The sequence below is a fragment of the Lagopus leucura genome, unplaced genomic scaffold (assembly GCF_019238085.1).
Source record: "Lagopus leucura isolate 7727_CA_CO unplaced genomic scaffold, USGS_WTPT01 Super-Scaffold_73, whole genome shotgun sequence".
In the NCBI taxonomy this organism is placed as follows: domain Eukaryota; kingdom Metazoa; phylum Chordata; class Aves; order Galliformes; family Phasianidae; genus Lagopus; species Lagopus leucura.
In genome coordinates this window covers 451,823-470,406 of record NW_024962252.1, presented here as the reverse complement: position 1 = coordinate 470,406, position 18,584 = coordinate 451,823, and the positions used below count along the sequence as shown (strand labels likewise).

At 37.8% G+C, this 18,584-nt stretch overlaps 1 protein-coding gene across 4 annotated transcripts in view; it reads right to left on the bottom strand.

Moving 5' to 3' along the window:
* Nucleotides 1-360: 360 nt before the first annotated feature.
* ATAD2B (ATPase family AAA domain containing 2B) overlaps nucleotides 361-18,584 on the bottom strand; it is a 68,791-nt gene continuing 50,567 nt past the window's right edge. For 2 of the 4 annotated variants that reach the window (XM_042882167.1, XM_042882184.1), the window contains exons 24-28: nucleotides 15,815-15,952; nucleotides 5,440-6,132; nucleotides 3,653-3,780; nucleotides 2,462-2,590; nucleotides 361-648 (exon numbers count right to left, since the gene is read on the bottom strand). In XM_042882167.1, the coding sequence (XP_042738101.1) occupies nucleotides 607-648; nucleotides 2,462-2,590; nucleotides 3,653-3,780; nucleotides 5,440-6,132; nucleotides 15,815-15,952 (1,130 nt within the window). In that variant the 3' untranslated portion in view covers nucleotides 361-606. The remainder of the gene's footprint in view (nucleotides 649-2,461; nucleotides 2,591-3,652; nucleotides 3,781-5,439; nucleotides 6,133-15,814; nucleotides 15,953-18,584) is intronic. The other 2 variants (XM_042882175.1, XM_042882193.1) reach the window with 2 other exon arrangements.

The window sequence follows — 18,584 nt, the reverse complement described above, 5'->3', positions numbered from 1 at the left end:
TTTGCTATAATCCAAACCAATTGATTAGCCTTATCTTTCTCAATTGACTAAAAGGCACATAATAGGCAGTTCTAGAGAGCCTCATCTTCAAATTACTGTACATCCAGTTACTCAAGATTCCTACCACAATGCATCATTGCCTTCTTTAGAACAGATTTTTTTGTCCATTGCCCCAGAGAAGAGAAAGATTGGAAAAAAAAAATAAAAAAGGTTGCCTGTTTAAAAATATTCAACTTAGATCTGCTCTTTTCAGTTCTCTCACGTATGTTGGTCTCCACTTTGCCTGAAGTTTCACCAGAGATAATGCATGTAGAGTGAACAAGAGCAGAAGAGAGAACAGTTTCTGTAGCACCAAAAATCTCCAAGGTGTGGCATTGTATTCTTTATTTATATCAGATACAACTATTTGAAGTTCCGTTTGGTTCTTGTAGGCTGGTTGGTTTCAGGTACCTGAGACAATAGCACCAAATTCAACAGAAAGAAAAAGAGAGAGCACTTAAGACCAAGGCTCTGCACATACTTGGTGCAAATGGAAACTGAATGGCTCAGAGGACTGCTCTCCCATGAGCAGTTTAAGAGAGGACAAACCCACCCATCTTGACGAGTTCACAGGAATGTTTCAAACACATGAACTGTTCTTTCCATCTCCTGCAAAAAAAACACAGAACTTCAATTATACACAAGTATAGAGAGTGAGAAAAATAAAGTTATATTACATCATCATATTCACTGAGGCATCACTGTTTCTTTTCTTGAAATCCAAACAAGTAGTTCACAGGAGAACAGATGTTTCTGTTTATTAGCTCTCATCTGTTAGCAAAAGATGGTAAAAGAGGACACTACTTAGGAAGATCTTAATGCAGAAAAGCACTCCAATATTACAATCCATGACAAGATCCAAGGCTAGCAGAGTCATGTATATAATTCAGGTACTTGATAAGTGTTATTAAGAAAGCATTGTGATAGCACACGGCATGAATCCAGGTCTTACTGCACATTTGAGCTATTGGTATCTTGACTGTAAACACCTAACTGCATGGTTTGGAGAATCAAAGTAAGGATCTGTCTCTGAAGATTTTCTGCACAGATGTCCTTTTAATCTACATAATATTTGGCACAGATTTCCAGCACACTTCCAGGTGAAGGTGGCAGAGGAAGAGTATAAAAATGGTTTAAATTATTTTGCAGGACAATACCCTATGCTACGGCCTCTCCAGATTCTGTAATAAAATATTCATGGAGAAAAGTATTCGGGGTCCAGGGTTCCAATTAGAAACTAGCAATTGTTGTCTCTTTATCAGCAGGGTTAACAGTTGAATCCCAAAGTTGATCTGAACTATTCAGCAGTTAGAACAACGTTGCTGGAGGGAAAGCATGTCCAGAGTTATGATCAGTCTACATCAGTGGTGAAATGACCCACTTACTCCTGATGTATACAGAAGGCCTTTGAAATGAAAACGCTTTAAAAGGAAATGCTGTCAGCAGAGCAGGCAACTGCCCTACATCACACTGTGCAGGACTTTCCCAAGACCATCAAGAGTTTATTTTCCAATTCAGAAAAAGCTTGCATACTTTCAGTTTTGTGGGAAAGTCCCAAACAGCAAACTGCAAAACTGCATGAAGATAAATACTTTTTTTTTGGCTTAATAACACAAATGCAAGCGGGGCACAAGAAGCAACCATAGCCTCTAACTTCAATGTTATTTGTGCTGCTAAATTTGGAAACTTCTGGCACAGGAATTGAATTATTCCCATCAAACAAATAAAGGTTAATTAAAAAAAATCTGCCCACAGTTTAAACTTATGGCTCCAGAAGATGACGTATTTTCACCTAGGTTGAATAACATAATGCAAATCAGTGAAGAACAAGGAAAGGGATGTCTGGACTGATACATTCACTCACTAGGAGGGAAACCTAATCTAGTGAATGGTGTCCCAGTCCAGGACAGGGAAGTCGGATAACATTATTTTTAAAGGTCCCTTCCAACCCAAACCATTCTATGATTCTACCCATAAAGCATTCCCAACATTATTTTTACAGACTTCCATATAAAATAGCTACAATCAAGCTTGTTTATCAGTGCTGCACAAGAATAATGAAAATTGAGCTACTTAGTTGGAATAACATTTTGAAAGCCAAGATGACCACCTGAAAGCTCCTGTTTCTGTTCCATTCTTACTCTGCTAGCAAATGCACCTAAATGCTGCTGCATTCTGTCCTCCTTTTTCTCTGTTCTTTTAGGTTAAATTCTTAATCCTTTTCTGAGGGAAGTATAAATAGAGACAATCTCTGTTTAAGTAATTACTATGCTACACTTTCTTCTGCTCATAAATACACACCTTCCTCTATGTCTGCTTAGAGCTCTTATGTGCTAGTACAACAATAAAGTCATAGATTAACTATTCTTGGAAAACCAGTCTCACAGAAGTCAAATAAATAAAACAAACTGTGTAACATCACCTCTATAAGTTGTGATTTGTCATAGTCTCTACGATGCCTGTAGATGCATTGGCTGAGGAGTGAATACAATCTCTCAAGTTGGTCAACAGTCAAGTTGTCACTTTTCTTAACCACTAAATAAAGCAGTTTCTGTTGGAACAAAGGGTGAAGTTTAAAGAACTTTTATAATCTTTTCTTCTTTAGCTTTTCTTTCTTCTTCTTTTAAGGACAAATTGGAGCAATCTGCTTCTGAAACTCTACAGAGATACATAGAAGCAAAATGGACCAAATCTGGCTATTATTAAGACCAGTGCATCCATATTAATTCAACAGAACACAGTGTTTATCTTACTTCTGTATTTACAGCCATGCTTTTCTCAGTGTTTATGCATAGCATAACCAGTGCATTCTTTGCTCTTCTTGGAATTATACTTAATCCTATTGCATCTTGGTTGTTATTATTGTTGTTTATAAATAAAGCAAACCATAAAAAGTGTCTTGGTAGGTGAACACTCAAGAACTTTTGTGTTGACATGAAATTTTGAAAGTGCCAAATGGAAACACATCTGGAATTCCACAAATGTCACACAATGATACAATAAAAAGCATCTGTAGGGAAAACGTGTAAAACTGCTGATAAACAAATGATGCAAAAAGCAAAGGAGTCTAAATTTCTTCATAAGTCAAGCTAGTTTCTACCACAGAAGATGGCAAAATCTGTTTCAACTTTGCTTAAATTTAGACAGAAGTGAAACAAAATTAACTAGCAGAGGTTTGACCTGTAGCCCCAAAACATTAGCACAAATTCCAATTTACTTTCCAATTCCTTAACATTCCTTTCCACCAAGCATACATCCACGGGACAGGAAATTATATGTTAACTCCTAATTACCAGGCACCCAGAAATTTCTCAATTACTGACATGCAATTAGCACATAAGAGTATCATCAAAAGCCACAATTAAAATAATGGACTGCCATGTCATCACTGTATTTGTAAAGGTAGTAATAATGGGACAATAAGGTTTCAGCAGTTTTATTTACTTTTCATCCAAAACAAAAACAAACAAACAAACAACACTGATCAACAAGTCAGAGGTCACAGGTGCCAAAATCCTACTTTGTAACCAAAAATAAAAGGAAATTTTACTTTATAACAGAGGAAGGAAACATTTTTCATGTTACTAGTCAATTTGTTTTTCAGTTCCATTACCTTTAGTCTGTCATGGTCAACAACTACAGAGGGTAATGGATCTGATGGTTCCTCTGGGACATGCTCCAGACTTGCAAGTTTTGACTGTTCCACAGTGACTTTTCTAGTTTTCTTACTCTTGAACATACCTGTAATTTAAGGGAGGGGGAAAAAAAAGCAGCCATTAGTCATGTCAGTTACACAAAATAAACAGCTTTCGTCCCAGCTTTGGCTTGATTTTGCTGGGATTGCGTGAACCAGGAAAGCATGACATTGCCAGTGTGCAATATTAATCAGCTTCACAGAATTCTCAAGGTTTATGAGAACTAAAATCACAGTTCATAAGGCACACGAGAAACACATCACCTTCAAAACTGAACTCTGAAGTCCCAACAGAATATTGAATGTCACTGGAAATCTCTCCTATGCATTGTTTTTGCTTAACATCCAATTACGTGACTTCCAAAGGAAGTTCAGATATCCAGCTAACTCCTGAGATCTTCCTAAGAGATTCAAAATTCTCACTTTTCCTTTTCAAAGCATTCCCTGTTCTCATCATCACAGTAATTCTTATCACAGTAATTTTCACATCTGCTCTACGCCCAAAACTTCACCTTTTGCTATGACTTCTCATTTCATCTATCTCGGTATTAAAGCTGCTGTCCAGCCCTGTTGCAGAGAACAAAATATTTTTAGTCTCTTGATTCTATCCCTACACTTATTCATTGTCTTTCTCCTCTACAACTATTTCAAATTCTGTTTTTGTTCTTTTTTTTGTTTGTTTGTTTGTTTTGCCTAAGGACCTCCCCTTACTTACAATCATCCTTAATGCATTCAAAAGACAACTATTAAATTCAGAAGTCTAATGGCCCTAACACACTTCGTTCTGTTCTTCTGATAACCTTAGGAGCTTTCCTCAGCTACACTCCTTATCCTTAGAGAAAATGTGTATACACACATTTTCAACGTGTATACAGTGATATTCTCATAATTCATCTCTCTCATTAAAGCTCATTTATTTTGTAAATCTCAGTGCTAACTTTTGAAGTAAAGATTTCACTCTTTTACATAATTCTGAAAAGCTAATTAAAAAGGCAATCATGCATAAGGCTTTTATTTATCTTCCCCGAGGAAACTATGTCTCTTCTCTTCAAAGGACACAGTCCCTTCTTTTATGCACCACCAGGATTTCCCTTCCCTTTCTCTTATCTTTTTGTGGCACTACTACTGCACTGACTGTCAATCCGGATATTTACTCCATTAGATAAACAATGCTGTCTCTGGCTTTTGCTGACTTAAACTATTTTAACTTTTGTTATGAGCATACACTTTTTTTTTAAAAGGAGACATTCAAGATTAAATACATTCTATATTTCTGTGGTTTTTGATCTAACTTAAATGACAATTTTTATGACAAATTCCACCAAAAAATATCAAGGAATGTATCATCTATACCAAAATACATAACATACCATACAGTTATTTATATTCATCGATAACAGTTTGTAAATCTTGAATTGTAATGTAAATAATGTTATCACAATACTTACAATGCCTCCCCCCAATAAAGCATTAAAAAAACCAGAATACTTTAAGTATGAAGATAAACTTATTTGCTTAAGATAATGTTACAGCAAGTCAACAGTGAGCTTTTAATTGATTTATGTGGAATTAAATGGTATAAGCATAAGTTTCAAATAACTAGGCAGGAGATCATAAAATATAATAAGAATTGTAACTCAAGTTGTTACAATTAAAAATACATACATTAACATGGACACTAAATTGACACTGAGAATAAACTATACCTTCTTTATCTGGCTCAGCATCTTTAGTCTCAAGGTCTGTGCTCTGTAGTGTTTTTCCATTATTGCTGCAGTGTGGTACCTCTGCTTTCAGTAAATCATCTCCTTGGTTCTCACTGCAAGGTTCTGTTTTGTCCTTTGGCTGATCTTCAGAAGATTTTTTCTTGTCACTAGATCCAGTGCTGTTGTCATTGGTTGAAGCAGCATCAACTGATTCCACTTTACCATTATGGCATGCTGGAACAGGTATACCCTCTAAACTGTGTACAGACGTCTCTCCATTTACACAGTCTCCTTTCAGTGTAGAGTCTTTCCTTAAATCCTTTTCAGCATTCAGAGTAACTCTCTCAGTTATTAAGAGAGATTCATTTGAGCTCTCTTCTTCCGTAGATGCAAAGTTGTTTTCCTTTCCTGATGTCCCATTGTTAAGCCTCTGCTCTGCATCTATATCCATAATATCACAAGAGGATTCATCATTTGTCATAGAGAGATCTCCTATTTCCTCCCCATTCTCCTCAATGCAGTCAGTGCTGATTTCTAGCTCACCATTTTCCAGCAATTTACTGTCCTCTCCATGATTTTCATCGTCAGCAAACTTTGCATCATCTTCATCTTTCTTTAAATTATTGACTTTCCTCTTCTTAATAATGCCTTTGCCCCACTGTGAGCGCCGTCTTGACTTTCTCCTTATTCGAACTGAATTGCAAGGAAAAAAGAAATTTAGACATGCAAGTCCTTTCCATTAAACAGACTAGTACATTTGAATATGCTGTATCCTACTCAATGCCTTTTATACACAGTACATATTCATTTGCAGGTAAATCACTCAAAGAAAACAGCTAAGCAATGATGTAGAACTCAGCCCCCTTTTTGTAACACCAGCTACTTGAATGCATTATACAGCAAAAGAGATGGAAGTAAAACCCATGGACTGATAGATAATTCATGTTGGAGGGTACATCAGGAATCCTCTATATCAAACTTCTGCTCAAAATAAGGTTAGCTATGAGGGCAGATCAGGTTGCTCACAGCTTTATCTAGTCAAGTATTGAAAAACTCCATAGATGCAGACTACATGACCTCCATGTTGCTTCTTCTGACGCACAATTGTTGTGCCAAAACAGCATTTCGCCTTACATCCAGTTTGAACTTCTCATTTCTATTTATCTCCATTGTCAATTCAAACACATCTTCAGTTATTAAGTCACCTAAGGAGTAATCCTCTCCTTCACCTCCTGTTCACTCTCAGCTCTGTACACAAGGTCACTGCACTGACAGAATGTGGCTTTAAAAGGTCTTTTTTTTTTTTTTTTTTTTCCAAGTCCAGACTATTTTAGCAACTCATTCTACAGCAAGACCTGACAAACTTGCATTTATGCAATGAGTCTGCATGAAGAACAGAAAACAGCCTCTTAAAAAGAACTTACTAATCCAGCATCATCATCAATATCTTTCTCTCACTATATGCAACTCAACCTGAAGCAACACTGGTACATGATCCTTTTTCCATTACTCCATATCCATACTTTTTTACTTTATCTTTTGCAAGAGCACGAGTAAGACACAGCTCAGAAGACTAAGGAAAAGACTGAGAAAAATGGAAATGCCTATATTCATATTAAGGCAACAATGTAAGCTGTTCATTATTTTGCAAAGTTGCAGTCAAGTGTTGATAACTGAAAATGCTAGCCAATACTTAGCAGATTAACAACTTCTCCATTTCAAAATGGGGACGTGCTGAGCACCTCCATAACGTTCCTGCTATTCGTAGGTTGCCTTGATTTATGGGGTATTAAGTCCTAGGCCTGTAACTGCCAGCTTCACACCGAGTTACAAAGATCAGTGTTTATTAAATTGCTTTTAAGATGCAAGCACTATGCAGGTACAAGCGTGGAGAATGAAATGACAGAAAGTTGCAGAGCATCAGGCTTAGCACTGCCAGCTGGGCGAGAGAAGGAACCGTCCCGCTCAGCTCTCTGGTACAGCCTCACCTGCAGCACCGTGCACAGTTTTGGGTACCACAACAGAAGAACGTAAAACTAATAGAGAATATCCTAAAAAGGGCTATGAAAATGGGGTGGGGTCTGGAGTGCAAGAGGAGCGGGTGAGGCTCCTTGGTTTGCTCAGCCCAGAGCAGAGGAGCTGAGGGGAGGCCTGATGGCGGCTGCAGCTCCTCAGAGGGAGCAGAAGGGCAGCGCTGAGCTCTGCTCTGTGACAGGGCTGAGGGAACGGCATGGAGTGCACCAGGTGGAAACCTGCACTAGATTTCATTATCTACATTCTCTTTACATTTATGGGGAAAAAATAAGGCGTTGCTAAGGGTGTAGATGTTAAACTAGATGATCTAAGAGCAATTTTCCAACCTTAACGATTCTAGGACTGACATGGACCTGATAACCTACAGTCCAAAAAGCAAATAGGAGCTAGCATTGGGTAAAACTCATATAAAGCTAAAAAGCAAACGCTCGTGGATTGCTACTAAATAATGAACTTAATCTGGAGTTCCCTCTTCCCTGCTTTCACGTTCATCTTCTGCAGGACTGTTAACCATCCAGATCAGCATCACATTCTTTTTATTTTGCAGTCTGTACGGTTCATAATACATTGAAGTTCTCAGTAACAGAATGGGGTAATCATTTACAGAAGAAAAACTCGGAGTTAACTTTAAGAAAAAAAAATTAGCAGAGCATATACAATTGCAAGTTAATGCATTAACACCTTTTCAATTACTTCTTTCAGAACTACTCATCTGAAATGTATCATTGATAGTCAGTCTTTTGGCACTATTTGTGCCAGAGGCAGTAGAAATACTATTGTCAGAGGAATCCTGCTTTTTAGAACTGAGTTTCTATAACTCAAACTATTATAATACCAATTATTCACACATGAATACATTCACTCGCCTTCTGAATTGCAGAACTTCTCTCTCTATAATCTTCACATAACCTCTATAGATTTGCCAAGGGGATCCTCACATCAGTTCTAGCTTCCTTCTGGTTCACTTTTTTGTAAATCATTAGCCCAGCTCATGCAGAATTTTAGTAACACTAAATACATGTTTGACCACAAGTCCCATACATTACACTTATGTATGAATTTGATGTAAAAAATAACCCTTCCTCACTCATTAATTTGTGCTAAATTGCAGTTTATGCAGAGAGCTTCTTAAAGGACAATGCAATACAATGTAATTAATCACTGAATGCAAGTTCACCCTACATTTTCTTAAAGCAGTAAGTGGGGCTTCTCAATTCCTCTGTTCCTACCTTGACACAATGTGCTGAAAGATCCCTACATTTAAGGCAGATTGCATTTTCTGCAGGAGCAGCACAAGTTAAGTAAAATGAAACCTACAGCAGACTTTCAGAAATCCTGAATCCTCATCGACTGACCGGTTCCACTTCCAAATTTTCATGGCAGATACACCAAGTAAAGGCAACAGCTGGTGAAATAAGCACCTGTATCATGCATGGTGCACACTAACTTTGTCCAGAGCAGAACACAGCTCTTCAATACTGAAGTGATAGCAAAAACCAAATCCAAGCTCTTCCAACCATCTGTAAGCATTTCCAAAAGATGCAGAAGTTACTGTCACCTTACTGTAAGTGTAACAGCCCTGGTGCCTAACAAGTTCTCTCTACACTGCAGAAAAGTAGCACCTTTGTATGTCTCCAGACTGCTTTAAAGTCCACCAGAAAAATGTGAGTAAATATCAATAAAAGAGAAAATTCACATCCATCAAACAGTAGACACAAAGAATTGCTGGGGATTCAAATCCAAAGATGATTCTCTCCTAGCAAGCAACATCACCATGGATCTAGGTTTTGTGTCTGTGGTATCAAGAACCACTTGATTCAATGCACAGGTCAAGATTTTCTTCCACAATCGAAATCCCAAGGTTCCTTCTGATGTCTTGTGTATAAATCAACTCAAAACCCTGAGAAAGCAGTTATTACCAGTAATTTTGCTTTCTCTTATGCAGCATGCAGAAGACATACATATATCAGTAATTTAGATGCTTCCAAAAGCTCTGTGTTCCTTACCAATAGACATGGAATAGCTCACATCAAAGTTTCTGGAGTTTGAAGTCACAAAGTCCCAAACTGCAGACAGAGATAAGCAAGAAAGAACAGAGCACTGTTCCACAATGGCTTAAAACACTAAATGAGGTGCCAGCTTCCACCAGCAGACAAAGCCATTTCTTCCTCCAAAGCCAGCTATATTACTCCTACTACTATATCTGTGCTGGTATTACTGCTCCTGCAGTAAAACAGATAAGGAAACTAATCTGTCTGAAAGTCAGAATTCTTCCCCAAGCATCTTCAGTTCCCAAATTGAGATTTCTAGCTCCCATCCAATGGTGCTCACTTAAGACAGAGAGCGGGGACATGCAGCCACCAAAAAGTAAGACTTATTCACTAGAAATCTGCAGCTTGACCAGCTTGAAGAGACTGCAGAACTAACCCCTAAAAGCTACATCATTTTCTTCACTTCTATGAAACACTTGAAGATGCTCAAGACATGGACCTCACAAATACTTAAAAACAAAAACTACCTGCACGCAGCAACATGCCACATATGGCCACCAACAGCATATGAACTGCTAAATGAAGACATACTTGAAGAACCCGGAAACTTCTCAACAAAGTGGAATCAAATTCCACAAGAAGCAGTGGAAATACGCGTCACAAAACAAGCTTGGCTGCAGCATCCTCAGTATTCCCCCTCTCTAGGCAAATGCTATCCCTACCATTCCATCTGACACGCAAGCTCTTACCAGTACTTCTCCAGAAACTGCTCTCAGCATCTTCCGTTCCACTGCAACCCCAGCTGAGTAGTATGCAAGATACACTACATCTCAGGTGTGCACGCTCTGTCTGGCCAACATGATGTTTTAATCGATCAGCTCAGAAGGCCAGGCAGAACAACTAACAACCATTTTCAATCTAGAGCCTTTTCCTTCAGCAGATGCACAGATTTATTCAGCTAACAATTTTCACAAAACCTGCAGGAATCCAATCTTTTAGACCTCAACTCCTGTCAAATCTGTCTGAACCAGGCTAAATGATTCAGAAGTTATTACGGAACAGAGATGGACAGAGAGGATAGGTATTATTTTCTTGGGAAACCAAGCTAAAAATATAATTTACATGAAATCAGAGTAATTATGTTAGCTAAGTACATGACAAGACAGTCACACAGGAAGATTAAAAAGAAAAATGAAGTCAGAAGAGAAGAGACAATCAGATTAATATCACCCGTGGAGATCAGTTTTAGACTTTCCACCTCTTCAGCTCTGCTCATTTTCCTTCTGCTGAGTAGCTTTTTTACAATAGCAACTATTACAGCTATTTACATTTTTGGTACATTTAGCTGGTTCTTAAGGACTACTGAATGACATCTTCTCTGCTGCAATAGAGCTGTGAACAAATGCAAGGTTATTCTGCAAATCCATAAGTGGAGGACAGGCTCCCACTTTACATTAATTAAAATGACATTTGACAGTTTACGGCATTCTCTTCTATCACAGATCTGAAAGGTTCACAGCTGCTGGTTGGTTTCTGTGACAAGGAGGCAAAGTAAAACAAAAACAATAAATTGCTTAAAATGGAAGTGAAAAAATGAAAACCAACAACCCATACAAGCATATACAGCCTTAATACAAGCGTATAGAAATTTATATAAAATCCTAAAGAAAGCAACCACTGCTGAAGTTTCCAAACAGGAGGAAGGAGTAATATATCTAAAAAGTCTGAAAACTTTTCTATTGCATTACTGATCTGTACCCCTCTTACAGTAAAACCAGTTTAAAATTTCAGAACTCAACAATATTTTTTTCTACAAAAACCCTCTTTTCACCACATTTGCAAAAAAAGGAAGATAATGCTTTCAGGCAAACCTTGTTCTTAAGAGAGGCTGAGCCATCTTGGATTACTGAGTTAGAAGGAGATGAATTACATGAGAATATAAGAAAAGCACTGATTCAGGTAAATTGCAGGACTGTTTGCCCTCTCTCAGGGCAAAGAGAATTAATTCAAGAGGCAGCATATTTAACAGTGATAAAAAAAAATTCTTTGCCACTAGGTACCACTGCATCCAAAAGCCTGGTGGGATTCCAAAGAAGAATTAGCAGCCAGGATTTATAAGAATACCCACAAATTCAGTAAATGGGATTTTAAATTAGAGGAATTACAAAGCCTATGGGTTTAAAACAACTGTTAACCAACTCAGAATCAGCTAAGATAGCACTTTCTTTAAAATCAGGTATTTTTACTGCTCTAACTTCCTTTGCAATTTCCTTTCAAAGAACCCAGTTGAAGCCAGCGTCAGATACAAATGCAACTGCTCCCACCCAAAATGCACGTTCTGAAACTACCAAGATAGAAATGATAAAGAGACTGTTGTCTCAACTCTGAGTAAAAGAAGTTTAGAGGAAGTTTTTCCCCCAGAGCGTGGTGAGGCACTGGCACAGGTTGCCCAAGGAGGCTGTGGATGCCCCATCCCTGCAGGCATTCAAGGCCAGGCTGGATGTGGCTCTGGGCAGCCTGGTCTGCTGGTTGGTGACCTGCACACAGCAGGGGGTTGAAGCTACATGGTCACTGTGTGGGTCCTTTTCAACCCAGGCCATTCTATGATTTTATGAATAAGACGTTCTCAAATTCCAAAGAAGCTTTTTTAATCACGCTTGTCAAGTCATATTGATTGCCTCCATCTTAGGTGCATTGTGAAAATCAATCCAAGTCTCTTTGCAGGTGAGCAGGAGGAGAATGGGAACCAGAAGGAAGTAAAGGATTCATGGTTTTGACAGGACATCAGCTGCTGTGAGGAATTTAACATTAACATCTGGTGGCTGTTATTCTGCACTACCCAAATTCAGTGGTAACTGAGACAGTACTGTTAAAATAATGAAAACCTTGAAGCATCTGGTCTGCCATGTCCTCTGATAAGACATAACTGCATACATTCACACAAATGCCCAACGTACAGCAATCACTGACATCACTGCATCACAGAGATCCATTTTCACATTGGCCAGCTATTGTACTTATCATTCTGCATGCAAGACACTCCTCTAGAAAGGAAGCAAAATCTGTAGTCTGTCACTGTGGTGCGTTATTGTTAAATACTGCAAAAAAAATGGTAAGAATGGAAAACTAAACTTCCCCATGCAGTTTATTTATATGAAACGTTAAGAGAATAAAATAACATGGCAACATACTCCATCTACTGGCAAGATGCAGTAGTAGGACGAAGTTTTACTATACAGCATCAAAACAATTAAAGAGATAATATTGCTTTGAGTGCTAAAGCCTATCTAAATCACTTAGCAATGATTAATTTAGAACACAAAACTCCACACTGCTGGTAGTTTCTTCTTCCATACATACACACAACGGAAAAGTCAGACTCCCCTCATTTGTGCCCAGTCCTAAGAGGCAATGGGCACTGACTGAGAAACAAGAAATTCCATTTGTAGTTAAAAAATGTACTGTGAAGGTGGTCAAGCACCACCTTCAGAGGCATGTCATGGAGCCTCCATTCTCTGACATATTCAAAACAGAATGGAATACAAGGCTGAGCAACCTGCTCTGAGCAGATGAGTTGGGCCAGATGATCTCCAGAGGTTCCTCCCAAGCACAGCAATTCTGTCATTCTTGGATCCTGCAACTACTTACACCAAGCTTTTGGCTTACATCCCACTGTGTGGGAACTTGCATTTTTCCCCAGATACGCAGTCAGTACTGATATATTTTAAATCAACTCTGGCAGAATTCTACCAAATGAATTCTAGCAATGCAATACTTCTGAAATTCATCTATATTGTAATACAGAATCTACTGTAGGTGTTACCTCAACAGGGGATATGAAGTTGCAGATTAAATTTAACTGTACGTTTTGTTCCACATTCCTGATAGCCCACATGGGCTGATCATAGGAAAAAAAAGTGAAATAAAATCTCAAAATTAAATACATCACAAAACAATAGGTAACTACAAATCTAAATAACATTTCATTAAAAAATATGTAAAGCCTAGGAAAACAACACGATCTGATTCTTTACTGTATTATCCGTGTATTAAACAGAGATTTAAACCTGGCAAGGCTGCTACACTATCTGTAGACCACTGTGTTTCTAGTGAAAATGCCTGACAATATTTTCTTTCTCAAACAGTTTACCTGAATTGACTCTTTTGAAGCCATTTTCTAAAATACTGTGAACAAAGCTCCTAAACAATAATTTCATTGAGAAAACAATATCACAATTGGTGATTACAAATAAAGAATAAAAATGTAAAAGAAACAGCATGCTAGACCAGCCCCCCACCCCCACAAAAACAAAAACAAACAAAAAAAAACACTAAGGAAAAAAATGAATTTGAATTCAAAAAGGAGGGGAAAAATAAGATTTTCAGTATTATTAATGGGCAAGTAAAGTCTTCCTATGTAATTAAAATATATCACTGTCCTTGCTCCTCTGCTTCTGCAATGTAGTTTAGTCTTTGAAAAATATTAGTTCTTGACCATGAAAAGATTCTTCTGCACTTCTAAATCATCTCTATTCTAAAATCATTTAAACTACTTTATTCCATTTATACAATCACAATCTGCCATGTAATTTTCTGCTATTTGAGCTCCCTTACCATCTGCCCAGTTCTGCTCTCGCTTTACTCCAAGCTCCTTCCTCCAGTTCCTTTTCTGCACTGCCTCTCTCAGTTTTTCAGTCTCTGCAGAACTTACCACATCAATCAAAGTGTGTCCATATAACCCCAAATCCCTTCTACACATTTCTGATTGGGTCATCAGCTCCTGGTTCTCCCTCTCGACCACTTGATGCAGGACACTACTCCTGGATCAGCTACCTTTCCCAGTCTGATCCTAAAGAGGCAGATATTCACTTGATGGTAGTCCTAAACAACAGTCTCCAGTGTTCTGGGTTTTTTTAAACCATCTAAAGCACCAAAATACTAGCAGGAAAGGTCCATTAACACTAGCTCTTTTTCTGTTTACACACAGTAAAGCCAGCAAGTTCCTTCAGTTGATGGCTGTAGTCTTGAAACAAGTGCCACTGAACGCACAACAGAGTAACAGAACAGACAGAAGAGTTTCTTTATATACAGTACTGACCAGTAATGGCTGCTATCTCTCTTCCTGAGAGATGTCCAGCTTAAAAGTCTGTAACCACTGCTGTCCGCTGTATACAATACAGAGCCAGGAAAGATCAGTAGGAGTGACAGTCTCCACTGTGGGTTTCATAGGAAGCTAAGAACACTGAGAATCCTCTCTCTCCTTTTTGCCAAACAACTCGGATCCACACCATCAATTTCTTATATAACAGTTTAGTTGAGCCATAACTCTGTGTGATTGATTTTAATTCTTTTAGCAGAAGAAATTACAGCTCTAGGAAAAAAAAAAAAAACTATACATACGTAATTAATTCAACTATTTCACATCAATGCTATCATTCACACAAACAAAATTCAGCTCTGGACAGTTATCTCCATGCCAAGAAAATGCTCTCACCAGAAAAAGAAAAAAACAATCCGGGAGAAGAACAAAAGCCAATGAAAATGTGACTTTCCCAACCCAGTCTGCCCATTAAGCAGCAATTTTCCTGATTCCACACCTCCAGCAGGGAAGCCAGGCACAACAATCAGCATCTCTCTCATACACACCATTTCTTGGTATTTTCATGTTTACAACAAAATTTACTGTAGTGTATTTACCTGTTCTAATCAACTCACCTCTTGAAAGTAATTAGCACTGCCTCCAATTACCTACACCACAGTTAAGTAGTCACAACTCTTCATAATTCTAGAGACTTTGACCAATTAATTGGACTAATTCAGTAGGCTGCATCAAGAGTATCTTAACATCCTTCAATAACAGGTTGAAAACCAAGTACCATAAATGAAAAATAGCTGAATTTGTAACTACATTTAAACTTTCAGCATAACAAAAAATCAGTATGTACTGCAAATAGGAAGTGACCAGTGTATGTGAGAGTATAAGGCAGCATGCAGGTACGTATCTATACAATGTCAATATAAATGTCTATAAAATGTCAATATATACACACCATGAAGACTCAGTCAATAGTTAAAAGCAATGAGGTTACTGAATAGTAATAATAGCTCTTTAAAATTAAATATATAAAATACATTACAAGAACAATTATTCTTCACTACAAAAACAGAAATCCCTCTTCTTTACAGTTTCTTGGGCAGAAATTTCACACAGTGAGAAGCAGAGCATCTCTTAAATTTCCATGCCCAGTATTACCTCTGGAAATAACCCAGTAAGCAGCAGCACAGACAAGTGAAATGTCTGCCATCAGAGGTGCCTGTAATTTTGCACAATCATCACCCAAGGTACTCACATGCACATTTAGTTGCAGAGTTGGGCCACACCGCCATCGTGGGCTTCTGTTTGTTCCGAAACGTTTCTTCAACTCTAGCTTCTGTTTTGCGTACAGTGGAACCGTGAGGATTTATTTGTTCTGCTGTTACTGATAAGCCTGCACACAGAAGATAACCATACCTATTTAAATACACCAAGCTGCAAAAAGCTTGAATTTTAAAAGAAACTTGCAATACCATGCAATAAGAGCACATGAATTAATATTTAGTTGGACGTTCAAAACAAAGATTAGAATCAAGAGTATTTGTTTTCTACTAACAGAATAACTTACTGGCTGCATGCTCTTAACACTGTCAGCTCTGATGGCCTAGAAATATATGACTCTCTCACACTCAGGTCTCCAAAGACCGCACGGCTCTTATCCACATTTCCTCCATAAAACAAATTCTTATTGACAGTTTCAATTTTTCCTAATTTTAAACAGACGATGTGAAACAAGTGGCAATTCATAACTGCATGGTATGCCTTCTCAAAGACAGCATACGAACAGAAACTTGCGCTGCCATCATGATCTACGTTATGTAAAATGGATTCACTGCAGAGTCACCGGGAGCTCTTAGATGGAGAAAAATGTGACTCTGCTTTTAACAGGAAGACTGCTGTGCTTTCTGTGGAATAGAAGCTTATCTCACAGTTCCTACTATTTTACAGGATTTTTAATGAAATTTTTAAAATTCATATTTGGTTACAAACACTTTCAAGAAAAAAATATATATATGAAGTTTCCTATTTATGAATGAGAATTAGCTATTCATCCACTGTAACAGTGTTCTTAAATGCCATAACATGACTCCAAGAGAAGCCAGAATAAAGTGACTGAGAGCAGGCAAGAAGCTCCAAGACTGACAGAAGCCAAAATAAAAAGATTCTCAAAGCAACTTTCAGTTAGCATTTTAAGCACAAGTATCCTGGAATCATTACAAATATTTTAAACTACATATCAAATATATTTACTCAAAGCACTCATCGTTTCTACCTTGCTATCTGCTGGTTTCAACAAGAAGCTGCAAATCCAAATAACCTTGTATATATTTTTTATTTACCAGCTTAGGTTTACACGCTTCCAACAACAGACAAATTTCTGTAATACAAGAACAAGATATTCTAGTTTAAACTTCTAGACACTAATTCTGCCACTCTGTAGTACTGTAAGATTTGTCACCAGTCACAGTACTAAATAAAATCAACAGATCTGACAGAAGTGTAGAAAAGATAATTTTGTTTGGAACTGTGGGGAAAAAAAAAAAGGGAGGGAGAAAATATCCTGCATTTTAAAGCTGTGTAAGATTGCTAACCAGCCTGCCAAGATAATTGTGAAGAAAATGGATATAGAGTTTTTTAGCCTTAGTCTTCATCTCCAGTAGTTCCTGGAAACCAATTAAGAGCTAATAAATGCAACATTCAGAAAAATCAATGGCTTTTCAACTGGGCAAAGATTAAAAAGTCTACAAGACGTGCCACTTGCCTTCCGAAGTCCTATGTGTTCAGAAACACTTCACAAAACTGCCAGAGAATCTACAGAAGCCTCACCAGATCAGCTCATTTGAGTCCTTCCAAATCTCAAATTGAAGTCTTTCTAATGTAGCTGAGAAAACATTGGCCAAGATCTAACCAACTTTGGGGCTTGTTCTTTTTTTCCAGGTGGACAAAGTTGATTTCTGATGGTCACATTCACCACTCCAGCTCAATCTGTGACTGCAATACTACTTTTACCTCTTCAGGTTTAAATGAAAATTGAGCTGCTAGTGGATTAGCTCTTGAGAAATCTGCAAGCAGCAACTACAAACTCTAGTTGCTCTCTGTAACACCAGACCCTTATATACAGCTAACTTTAACCTCAGAAGAAATAACCTTCAGCAATCACGAGGAACTCACAGTGGATAATTAACTGAGCATAGCTCTCAGTGTGATACTAAGGCCAGAATTGTGAACATCCTTTTAACAGAAAAGTATAGAAAAGTATTAGTTCAAATTTACTACCACAGTGAATTACAATTTCAGATGCACATTGGAAACTCAAACAGGATTAAACAAAAATACACGACTGAATTGGAAAATAAGTGGAACAGCATCCACTGAAAGCTGAAGAGAAAGCCTATAGACACTTGCTTAGTTCAAGGAAATTTATTAATAAAGGGTCTTCAACCTACTGACAAAAGTATTTCAGAAACCTGCAAAAACAAGAGTGGTCATAGCCAATTCAGAAATCTAATAATGCAAGTTTTTCTTAGCTCTTGGTTGGTTGGTTTTGTTTTTTTTCCAAAGCAGGAGTTGAAGCAGTAAACGCTTTGGAAGGCAAAGCCAGAATTACTGAAACAAGCAGGCATTAAGAAAGCTGGATTTTTCTTTTTCTTTTTCTTTTTTTTTTTTTTTTTCTCCTAACATTACAGTTTAGAAGTTTTCAACCTTTCTCAATTTTCAGAAAAAAATAAATCATGGAGGTACAGAATTTCTCCTGTAAATGAAGCCGTTCTGAGAGCACATCTGGGCTTTCAGTTACCTACTGTGGTCAACGTTAGAGCTGTCCATAGACTTGGGGGTCTATGAACTACAAGCTGAACACACCTGCACTAATATGAACAAAAATGAAGTCAGTGCCCCAACAGAGGGGGCTGTATTTCCTGATTCCGGATTATTAGACTGTCAATCTCATTTCTCTCCTCAGGGTGGATTTAACAGACATTTCCTAATCCAAAAAGTCAATGTATTATCACCAAAAGTACACTTGG